This window comes from Tachysurus fulvidraco, chromosome 16, assembly GCF_022655615.1.
Source record: "Tachysurus fulvidraco isolate hzauxx_2018 chromosome 16, HZAU_PFXX_2.0, whole genome shotgun sequence".
NCBI classification, from domain to species: domain Eukaryota; kingdom Metazoa; phylum Chordata; class Actinopteri; order Siluriformes; family Bagridae; genus Tachysurus; species Tachysurus fulvidraco.
Window position 1 is genome coordinate 8,688,015 of NC_062533.1, and position 12,500 is coordinate 8,700,514.

Below are 12,500 nucleotides of genomic sequence, written 5' to 3' on the forward strand. Positions count from 1 at the left end.
GTAGCTTGGCAATTCAGCATGGTGCATGCCTGTTGGTAGAAATGTGCACTCGAGATCAGCTGACTCAGTTTTCCTGACACCATCCTTTCCTCTGTTCCCAATTCTGATTCGTTGACCCAACCTTGACCCAAATTTAATTTAGACTGCTGTTTATGGGCAAGCTGCCAGCGGCTTGTGTACAGTGGTGGTTTTTTATTTTTTTTTTAATGGGGCTTGGATTGAGGGAAGCATGGTTCAAACTATGTTTCTGTTTTCTCTTACCTCAAGTGTACCCCGCTTGATAGGATTGAGCACCAGGAAGCGCTTGAGGAGGTTTTCGCAGTCGGTTGACATGTAGAAGGGAATGCGATACTTCCCCCTTAGCACTCGCTCTCGCAGCTCCTGCATCAATCAGCACAATACATACACAGGAAACAGGATTTCTAAATACCTAGCTGGGGAAGTGGCAATGACAAAGCTAAACACGTTTCAAACAGTCACTGAGAGACATCTCAGGCTAGAGTTTGAGCTGATTTATACCATGCATATGAAAGATGACTTCCCTGTGTATCCTGAAGTCTTGAATTCTTAGCCAATTTTTCTTTCATTGCTCCATCGCATGCATGTCTAACACGATTTCTCTACAGAGAGTTGCTTGTACTGATTTGTTTAAATCACTTTTTGTTTTTAGTGAAGGTTCTGGTTCTACAAGATTAGTAGCTGAGGTTTACAGTATGCTATTTGAGACATATCTTATGACAACAACAAGAGAATGTTGGAATGTTTTTACAAGAAGCTAACAATCGTTGTTTAACACGTCCATGTCGATTCAAAAACAAGGACCTGAATGTGTTAGAATGGACCAGTCAAAAGACAGACCTATTTCCATTTAAATTCTGTTGAAAAATTATTGTATACGGTTCGAGCAATGATGGCACGAATTACAGGTGTGCTAAGATCCAGATGTGCAAAGCTGACACATATGTTCCAGAACATTTCAGTAACTGTTATTACAACACCACAAAATGGGTAAAAGTAAGGTTGAATACTTATGCAAAGCATAGTAGACCTGTGTACAAATGACATCAGAAGGACAGACTGACCTTCAGGTTCTGGCCATCAAAAGGCAGCGATCCACTGACTAGTGTGTAGAGAATGACCCCCAGGCTCCAGACGTCCACCTCTGGTCCATCGTACTTCTTTCCCTGAAAGAGCTCGGGAGCGGCGTACGGTGGACTGCCGCAAAACGTGTCCAACTTGTTGCCCAGCGTGAACTCGTTACTGAAGCCAAAGTCTGCTATCTTAATGTTCATATCTGCATCTAATAGCAGATTCTCTGCCTAAGTGTGGAAGAGGAAACAATAATCATGAAAACAAAAATCCATGCATGGCATATTCATATACTTCAACTGCTGAAATTTTACAAAGACAGAGTGAGAGAATACAAGCAAACAACAAAATTACAGAAAAGAAGGATATAACCATAAATGCATCATTTGTCAGCACATCCCACAGAGTAAAGAGGGTCAAATAAAGACAGAACAGATTTCAGCAAATGAGGTTTTCCCCTTGCTCTTGACATGGTTTTAAGAACTCATGCATCATAGACGAAGCGCAGTGTAAGGGACCGTTGAGACTAAAAGGTGAAATGGGCAACCAAGCAGACACGTTTCTTCCCCCATCAATCTATTATATGCATTCACTACATTCCTGCTGATGTTTATTACGCATGCACTTTGCACCATTAGTCCACCACAAAGGCAGAATGACAAAGTCTAATGCTTTATAACACTATCTGTTTATTTTATTAACAAGTGCATCATTTTGTCTGTAGAAAGCTATATATATATATATATATATATATATATATATATATATATATATATATATATATATATATATATATATATATATATATATATATATATATTTTGAATAATTCAAAAGGTTTAACAACAAAAATAAACAACACTTTGGAGAACATTTTAATTGTATTATATAACATAAGTCTCAGTCAAAATCCACTCACTAATCACTGTGACTTTTAAGGCAGCGAGTGATCTGGAGAGAGAGTGTTTTTGCCAAAATTCAATGATGACCAATTAGTTGGCAGCTAATTCATGTTGGCTAAGAATGATCTTTCTCGAGCACATGGAACTGATTGTGCCACTTTTGCAGTTTCCTGCCTTTGTGGTGACTGGCACAGCAGCCAAGCCTGGTCAAACTGAGTGAGTGAGCGAGGGAGTCAGAGATAAGCCCTGCTCCACTAAGCTACACAGAGCAACATCGTTCGGCTCTTACCTTGAGGTCTCTGTGCACAATGTGTTTTTGATGGCAGTACTGTACAGCTGATACAATCTGAGAGAGAGAGAGAGAGAGAGAGAGAGAGAGAGAGAGAGAGAGAGAGGGAGAGAGAGAGAGAGAGATATAAAGAGAGAACAGCACGTTTAGGGATCAAGGTGGAACACTCCAGGACAAATTGAATGACCCATGATGTGGAGTGGTGTGTGAAAGTCAAATTAGTTACATCGACAGCACTGGCCACATTTTCCCAGAATCCCATTGATTAAAAGTGGGGCATGTGTCTGGCTAGCACAACATGGTCTGCAGTGATCAGGATGGAGCCACAATTTAGCAGCTAAACCTCACTGTTTTAATCATTTGGCTATGTATTTGGTCATTTTATGATTTAATGTCTAACAAAGAAAGAAGGATACGGCATCGTACATGTATCTTTTCAAAAAAGTCAAACATGTTACTAATGTGAAGATAAGGAAACAAAATTGATGAAGTTGAACACTAACAAAAACATCTTGTTTATGTGAATATTTTGTTGTCAGAAATGATTTCACATGCATTTTAGCCACCATGAACCAAAAAACTTTAGTCCATCTCGGACATGGCCTACGGCTTTAAAAGAAGCAATATTACAGGTTGGCGACATGTTTCTATTTTTTTAACTTGTCTGACTTGGAAAGGATCTGAAAGCATCCCATCCATGTGATGCTGTACTGTGCCTAGTGCTACATCCTGCCCCAGATAAGCCAGTCTCCTAGCAGCTGCAGCACAATACTCTGAGCAGGAGAAGAAGGAGTAGGAGGAGGAGGAAGAAGAGAAGGAGACCCTGGGTATTTAATAACCTACACGACTGACTTAGTAGACCAGTGGGATATAGTGCTGATGGCAATTACATCATAACTGCACAGCCAGTATGCTTACACATATTATAGCCAAATGGCCTAAATGTACAGGATGACACAATGCCTGTGATAAAGGCTGTTTTATCGTGTTTTTGAGCACACTGCAGTACTATACCTGTCTAAATTTAGCCCTGGCCTCCTTCTCCTTCATCCGACCGTGTGCTACGAGGTAGTCAAACACCTCCCCTGCAAAGGAAACCACATAATACATTACACAGCATCCATGTTTGCAGTGCACTCGCAGTAATCAAGAACATTCAGATTACAATGAAGGATGAATTGAATTGAAGAATGAACTGGTGATGAATGATGGTAACATGTTCTCACCTCCACTGGCATACTCCATCACCAGATAAAGGGTTTTTTCCGTTTCTATGACCTCAAATAACTTTACTGTAGAGTGGAGAAAAGGAGAAGAGACACAAAAAGACAAATAGTTCAGTACACGGTTTAGGTGCATACTTTGTTTGAACAGCATATATTACTGAGCAAAGTCTCATACTTTGATGCAGGTCTCTGTAGCTCTGTCAAATCCTCAAATCAGATTGGTCAGACAGTGTTCATGTTAAACTACACTGCTCTAACAGTAGCTCCAAATACAAGAATTATATGAATGTGTTTGGTACATGTGAATACAGTACCATCCGCATCAGAACCAGCAGGTTCAGGGCCTGTTTTTCCCGACAATAATAAACCTACTGAACTCTACACCACACCCTGACATCTCGCTAAAACTTCACTGGCCGTAATGACCTTGCAGTTCTGTTACACCCTGTACACTCGGTCACATCTTTTCCATCAATTATTATAGTATATAAATGTCAATTCATTGTTTACCCTAGTTTACATCCATTTATGTATATTATCTGTACATACACTATGTGCCTTGGTTACTCTTCTACACACAATGTATATTATGCACACACACACACACACACACACACACACACACACACACACACACTTTAAGACATACTAAACTGTCTATACAACTGCCACATATTACTATTTGCACATACTATTCTATCGCACATAACACCTGCTATACCTTTTTATTACCTATTTATCTATCTACCTATACCTATTTATTGATGTACATATATTTACATATTTAATTGCACTTGTTCCTTTGCACATTTCTCTACTACTTTCATATCTATCTAGTTTAGATGAAGTTATAGGTAAAGGTAAAGCTATAACAGAGCTTTGTGGCTTTTTGATTTCTCAGTAATATTACATATGATGAATAAAAGGAATTTCTTCATATTAGCGTCTTATTAGCTACTTTTGCTGTAGTTAAGCTGTTACACAATAAGAAACTTCATGGACATTCCCTAACCAGTCGCATTGCAAATGACTATAAAGTACACATAAATGCCATTCTTTAAAGTTATTGTTGACAGAGCTTGAAGAAGAAAAAAACCAACATGCAAAAAATGTCAGATAGTACTAAATTCAGGTTTACTGTTAAAAATAAAAACAAACAAAAAAAATTTTTTTTTTAAATAAATAAAAAGCTGTAACTGTTAAAAACTTGCTGTGGTAGAATAAAACACTTCAGGATGTCCTATAATTGGAAAATATCAACTCTGGGTTTTTCCCCTATTACATTCATATTTTAATCCTTACATAATCATACAATTGTAATAGTATTGCAATTATAACAATTAAGCTAAATATGTAAATATATTACAGAAATGTAGCTTACTGAGTGAAAGCGAGAAAGGAAACTAGCTGCTGTTAAGCTCTACATAACACCTAAAGAACAACGTGATCCTCCACAAAACCACATCATGACTCTGCCACCTTCATTTAACATATCCTGCAGCCTGAACCGTTTCCTGTTCTTCAGGCTTAATGTAAGGCCAACACCAATTTTTTTTTTGCCAATGCAATGCATTTTTCTTCTACAAAACAAAAGTGGGTCATTGCTACGGAAGAGATAACGTGACCAAACACAATAACCCCAGTGATGCCAAGGAAGAGACTTCCCCAGGCCAGATTATCTGATATGTGTGTGTGTGCTCGGCCCACAGCAGACAGCTGCAGGTGATAGTGTGTGTGCTATCACAGTAATGCCATGATAACATCTGCACTTTTATCCAGCCAGATTCCTAGAGAGCTCTTCTAGATATTTCACACAGTTACGTGAAGATTAAGATTAATAAAACGAACTAGTAACACACAGTTATCAGTGTATGTACAGATTTGTAGGTGATCTGAACAACAGGTTTGCGTTTCAATAACTGAACTAACTTCACATAATGTAATAATTAGTGAAAAACACATTGTCCTTCTGCAGTCTGAAACGATTCATCTGTCTGTGTTTGTAATGTGGGCATCTGTGATCAACTGCGGTGTCGTTTTCCAGCCAAAGGTCAAGCACTCAGAAGTCTAATCAGTGTGCAGGATTTTTTTTCTCTCACTGTAGAGCGCAGATAAACACTCAGGAAATTGTATGTTTACACTTAAAATATATCCATGAATAAAGAATCAAGTAAAAAGGACAAAGTGTTTATAGAATGTGGGTGTGTGTTTCTTGTATGCCAGAAAAAAAATATGACTTTGTGAGTCCTGCTCACTAATTCAATTACAGTGTTCATACATTTATTCTGTTTAACTGAAACAAGCAAACCAATAGCAGTTAGTTATTTGGTTCATTTTCGTTAGTTAAATTCGTTAGTAAATCATCTCTTCTCTACTCAACCCCCCGGCTCCACCTGCTTCAACCTCCCTGACAGCAGATGACTTTGCTTCTTTCTACTACAAGAAGATTGAGGAAATCTGCAGGACCTTCACTTCTGCCCCGACTGCACCTACATCTCACAGTCAGGATTCCCCTATTCCCCTTCGTTGTCACATTTCTCAACTGTAGCAGAAGCAGAAATTTTACAACTCAATCCTACCACCTGCCCGTTGGATCCACTCCCTTCCACTCGCAAGACCTTCTGCCCTTCATTACCACTATCATCGATGGATACATAACATCTGGTCATGTACTGTACCAGTGGTAAAACTGGTCATAACATCTGGTCATGGACTGCATCAGACAAGACTGTAGTATAAGTGGTGGAATGAACTTTCTCTAGAGTAGCTGAAACACTTCAATTAGCACTTTCTTCCCTATTTGTTGTGTGTGTTTAAAAAAAAAAATTGGACCGTGATTTAGGCTCATGGTATCTGACGTATGTAACCTAATGAACCTGAGTTAATGTGTTCAACGATAGAGACTTAAAAGCACTTTTGTACGTCGCTCTGTATAAGGGCATCCGCCAAATGTTGTAAATGTAAATGGTTGAGACTGTTAATAAATAAGCTTTCCTCCTTGTCCTCCTTCCTCTATACACGGTCTATATCAGTGCAAACTAAACTGTCACATACATACACACACACATTTATTCGTGCTGTTCTTACAAACTCACATGAGCAGAACACTTTACTGTTTAAGGAATAAACAAGTGTAAAAAAAAGAAATGCCACAGAATGCCATATACATACAAAAAAGTGCATGTGCTTTCTGATTAGTAAGTAGACATGTGGAAAGCACACAGCATCCTAGATCCTCCTCCTCACACAGCAGTACTCACAGAAGCATTAAATCTCTACATTAGCGTGAAGGTGAGGTAGAGCAAGCTAAAAAAAAAGTCAATTCCTTCAGTTTCATGGCTAAGCAACAAAGTCTGGTGGCTCCTGAGGGTAGGTGAAGCAGACTGTAAATTTTCTGTTAATTTTTTTCTTTTATTAGTAGGAAATTACAGCCCACTAATATCACATATTATGCCATAAATAATATCAAATAAAATCTAATAAATGTTTGCTATAAAATGGGTCCTATGGGTAGAAACAAATTTTGACGTTTTTATGTTTAGTTAAAATACACCACCAAAATATAGGTGATATATTTTAATAAGACAAATGAACAGACAAATATTATTGAAGTACCATTACAATAATATTATTTAGTATTATATTAAAATGTAATATAAACACTTAAATATTATAAGTCCAAATAGGCTTATAAATAAATAAATAAAGAATCATCATAAAATGTTTCGTAAAATGAAAAGCACGTGTAAGAATCTCTTAGAAACTCACCAATATTTGGATGATTCAGAATCTTCATTATTCTTACTTCTCGGAAGAGCTACAAAACAAGGAGGGAGAGAGAGTGAGTCAATTTGAACAATAAGTACATAAGTATAACAGCTTGTTTACAGACGCTATCTATAACGGCAAACTCTGAGTGATTACGTTATTGTGTAATGGCTCATAAAATGAGTATTAACTTCTCCATTAACCGTTGTTCTTCAGGCATATTATTCAGCAACAGCTATGTATTGTTAAGGGACTATTAATCAGAAACTGCATGCAGTTGCAGGACTGAGGTATAAGCCTGGATCTTTTATTACTCCATTAGGTTAATTCTACACTCTAAAAAGACAGGTCACTAAAGAAACTAAATCTGCACATGACTAACAGACATGCTGTGCAGCATTTTCTTTCTACAGTAGACACTATACACTGACACACAGGACCTAACACGATGAATCTTTGATGCTATTAAATGTGCATTTAGAACATGTACTAGCTTTATTACATTCCTCGCCTCATTCCTCCCAAATATTCTACAAACATTTTCCTGAACATCAATCTACATAACACAAGTCTCGCCTGCTATAACCCTGTGACACTCCCTAGTTACACACAGCCATACAACTCACAGGCCATCGAGTGGACGATGTGATTGACAGACTGTTGCTAAAAGGCAGCAAGCCAGAGTGAAGCAGATGCATTGGTGGAACTCTGAGAAGCTTCTCAGCAAACACACAGTCAATAACATTTAGGTTTCCTTTGTGACATTTCCTGCTTCTAGAAATTTGCTAATGCAACTTTCTCCGCACCCCTCTGATGCTCTCTTGTGCTCTTATGTTCTTTCCTTCCATTATCTCTATAGCCACTCAACCTTTTAATATAGGTGCTGGCATTATGCTGCGTGAGCAATCAGAGTACACAAACCCTCATTGAACGCTTGGCTCTAGTGTGGACGGAAACTTCAGTGCCTTGAAATATTTTCACCAGATGAGTGCTAACTTACACACACACACACACACACACACACACACACACCACAGTAACCAGCAAATAGAAAAACGGGAGTTTCAATTTCATTTAGTTAATTTTTCTCCAGCGATTTTGTTCAGTGATTCTAATTTCTCTTTTTTTCAATAGAAAGATGCATCTCATTATTATGCTGTCCTACATGAGTAGATAAAAACTATGATATACTGTACAGAACTATAATATACTCCACTACAAAACAATATGATATACACAACATTACACTGCACCACACTATAATATACAATACACTAATATATATATATATTACCATGTTACACTATAATACACTACAATATAGTCACATTGGCTTTGTTTCCTAGCAGACCAATTAAACCTGACAGAAATCATGTGGAATCCAAGCAACGAGATGCCAATTTCTCTTTCCAATTTTGTGTGCCATGCGCACCGGATGTTTAGCCAGTGCTTTGAGGGATGATGTCAGAGGCTAAGATTAGGTCAGGTAAAGTGAGAGAATCTTCGAGGCTCACCCACCCGAGCCCCTGACTCATCTGAATCCAGCTTCCTTTTTTTGCAGCGTAACATGTGGCCAATCCTCGCGATTGCAGAAGTGAATCTGATCACTCATGCGTTATGTATTTTGTTGTAAACAGGTTTTCATCACCAAAGATTTCCAAGTTGTCTTAAATTGTCCTAAATGAAAGAGCACACCGTTGCTAGTCCATCCCCGCAAGTCAAGACACTGACGATGCAGTTATAGGTCCAACTCCTCAATTAAAACTTACATCAAAGATAATTTCCCTGTATAAAGCTTTAAAAGATGACACGGCAGTAACATGACTTTGTACCCTGTGGTTTAGCCTCAAATGTGTTTACACAAATAAGCATTCAGTTAGTATGTGTGCAGAATAAGGTCTTATACCTTATATATTAAGATATAAGACAATATAGTTTTAGTAAATGTGCTAAATGTAATTTCATACAAATTAAGACCTTATATGAATCTCCAGGCATCTTGAACAATAATACACTACATGCTAGCTCAGGGGCATCCAGTCTCACACAAAGAGCCAGGCTTTGTGCAGGTTTTCATTCCAAATAAGCCAACATCTACTGATTATGCACTAATTTAAGCATGTGTTCATTCACTAATATCAGTTATGCTTTATAATTCCATCCATGATAAGTGTTGTCAGCATTTCACACCAGTATCGGGCCCCAAACTTTAACGCTTCTTAAAGCGTTATCAGGCAAAAGCTAAGCTGGCACTCCAGCCACTTAACCAGGACAGCTAGATTAGCTGCTGACACGATACACGCTGACATCACACACTGTATCTGGGTGTCGTAAAAGACCTTTCTGTGTCATAAATCATTGCTGGAGATTAACTCTTACACTCAAAGACTAAACCACACCCAAATCAAAGACTAGTGGTTTAGACCAGGTGCAGAAGACAGTGAATGACCTGAGGTGATGTGAAAGCGGTTGGTTTTGGCATCTAGTCTTTTTTATTTATGGAACTGTGCAGTCATCTGCTCTCGGCGCAACGTGTTAAATATAGCATCCAGCAAAGTCCTGTAACTCCGAACCTGGAAAGCAGTAACACAATCTCATCAACATCCTTCACCAGCTGAAGGTGTGAGACACACACAAACACACACACACTCCTGACTGGTGACTTTTGCAGCATGGAACACTATAAGTAACAACTTGTGACTGGTTTATGAATGAGAAACTGCAAGGACTCATGGGAATTCACAAAGCCACAGGGTTCATTAGCAGGTAAACAAAAGCCCTGAAGTCCAAACCTATCTGGCTCCACAGTAACTCAGGCCATGAGAGGGTGAGAAGAAGGGAAAAACATAGCAAAGATTTCTTTGAAAGCTCATTACATTACCTAATGGCTTGAAGAGACAGGGGAATGCTGGGTGTCTGTGTGTGGGAAAGATCTGCAACGATCAGCCTGAAACCGCTAATCATCCTGCCGAGAACAAGACCATAGCTTGCGCTAACAAGCCGATGGCATCCAGACGCAGATGGAACAGAAAGGATAGGGAGAGCTTCAAGGATGAAAGTCAGATGTTTTCCAGCATTTAAACAGCTAGATGAGACGAGTCATCATAAGCATCAGTGTGTGTGAATGGCGTTCTGTAAACACTACGACATTATCCGCAGGCGCCAGCATGACCTAGAATGAGTTACAGCTTTTGTGTTATAGAAATGAGTCACACCACAGGGGGATGAAGGACAATAAGAAATTCATCAGCCAGCTCACCAGGCACATGCTAGCTAAGTCTCGTCAAGTTTTGCTAGCTAACTTAATAAAATAAGACAAACTAGTTAGCTATGAGAAAGAAACAAGCGGTAAATAAAAAGCACATGATGTTTATTGACTTTTTGTCTAGAGAGCAAAATCTCTGGTCTGCAATTTATTGAGGCATCATCTTCAGGACTTTGCTGAATGTAAACGACATTACTTCAGCCTGACTAGAGTCAGTTTCTTTCATCTCAAGAGTATTTTAAAACCATTTCTGTCAACATGAATGTTGACAAACGAGGCCAGTTTTATGTTGCTCAGTCTGGTTTGGATTTTATCTCTGAGAAAAAAAAAATCAGCCAAATGTGATGTGAACACTGAGGTAAACAGCAGAAACTGTTACTTCTCTATTCCGACCACAGAAAACGATGCAAGGGCTCAGTACACACTAGCGAAAACAAACAAATCCAGCAATAAAAAGAATTTTATTCATGAACTGAAACTAGATTGCATCATCCTCTGTGAAACCTGGTGTCTCTGACTTGATTAAAAGATGATTTCATTTATGCAGTACGCAGACGTACAAAGGATTGCAGTCTCGATGTTTTATTCAAATAGGTTTAACTACAAAACCCTTTCATTCAGAAAAGTTTCTTTTAAATGTCTTTCACTTTAAGGTGAAGAATAAGTGCTACCATATTGTTCATGGTGCCGGTATATGCTCGAGTGACTGGTTGATGTTAAAAAGGACAAAAATTCTATCAAGATTTAAGCCTATTCGATTTAACTTCGACACATAACCACGGTCGCACTTGAGATTTAATTCAGTTTAGACCTCAAATTTAGTAATAGTGTGAAAATGAAAGGTTGGAAGTCGCCTAAGCAAGCTGCTTACGATGTCTGCTTCCGTTTACATGACAGAAAACGTGTGTGTGTGTGTGTGTGTGTATATGTGTAATAGTGAAAGATAAGGGGTTGAGATTAAGAGCAGTTTAAGACAGGGGCTACTTTTGTGACTACACGAAAAAATAAGTTAAAAAAATAAAAATTACAGATAATATAAATACAAAATAGAACCAGAGTGGATGAAAACCGAACTACACATTCACTACAAACTATTACTCATATTTACAATGCAGCATAATGCGGTACAAACAGAGACAGACTTAATACATAAAAAACAACAGACACAAACCACAAACATGCAAGAAGGTTTTAAAAAATAAATAATAAACGAACACAGAAAACTTTAAATCTCAATAGTAGGACTAGTTTGTGAAGCTTATACTAAAGAGATTTGCAGACATTCACAAACTTATCATTTTTAAACGAACAACAAGGGCTATGTAAACGTTCCTAATTATATTTAACGTTACAGAAACTCGAGTTTTCAGCACAGAGGGGTTTGTGTTTTCTCATCATGAGAAGTTGCATATTTGTGTTTCTATAACTAACAAGAACTTGCTGAAATTTACAAAGTGCTGACACTTGCAACTCCTTCCATAACAGAAAACCTCACCAAGCATGACAATGTTAAATAACACCTTAAAAATACATTTTCAGCCATAGATTATGTCCAATTCGCTGCGAATGATCCGTTACTATAGAAACGATAAGGTGTTGTGAGCTTATTCACAGACCCAGGCTTTGATAGAAAATGAATCAGATTCTGATCCATGAACTCAGTAATGCTGTGATATAATGATTGCAATCAAGAAGAATTACAGAAACCTATTTGATCTTCTTGAAAGAGTCGTGTCGGGTTATGAGCGTGCAACACATCTACCTGCGTGCTGTTTTGCATTTTGTGCACCTATGCTGGAGATCAGACATCAGGGGCCATCTTTGTTCCCTGGAAGCCAGGGACAGCCCTGAATACACTTCGCTCAGGAGAAAGTGGGCTGCAGAAGGAGAAAGGAGGACAGCATGTTCCCCCACTCCAAACTAGGTCTTCCAGCAGCACGTCACACAGCTAAGAAACCGTG

At 38.4% G+C, this 12,500-nt stretch overlaps 1 protein-coding gene across 6 annotated transcripts in view; it reads right to left on the minus strand.

Moving 5' to 3' along the window:
* The window catches only part of mark3b (MAP/microtubule affinity-regulating kinase 3b), a 46,865-nt gene that overhangs the window by 14,367 nt on the left and 19,998 nt on the right, over positions 1 to 12,500 (minus strand). For all 6 annotated transcript variants that reach the window (XM_027149038.2, XM_027149039.2, XM_027149040.2 and 3 more), the window contains exons 4-9: positions 7,275 to 7,323; positions 3,507 to 3,572; positions 3,295 to 3,365; positions 2,281 to 2,337; positions 1,083 to 1,319; positions 262 to 381 (exon numbers count right to left, since the gene is read on the minus strand). In XM_027149038.2, the coding sequence (XP_027004839.1) occupies positions 262 to 381; positions 1,083 to 1,319; positions 2,281 to 2,337; positions 3,295 to 3,365; positions 3,507 to 3,572; positions 7,275 to 7,323 (600 nt within the window). The remainder of the gene's footprint in view (positions 1 to 261; positions 382 to 1,082; positions 1,320 to 2,280; positions 2,338 to 3,294; positions 3,366 to 3,506; positions 3,573 to 7,274; positions 7,324 to 12,500) is intronic.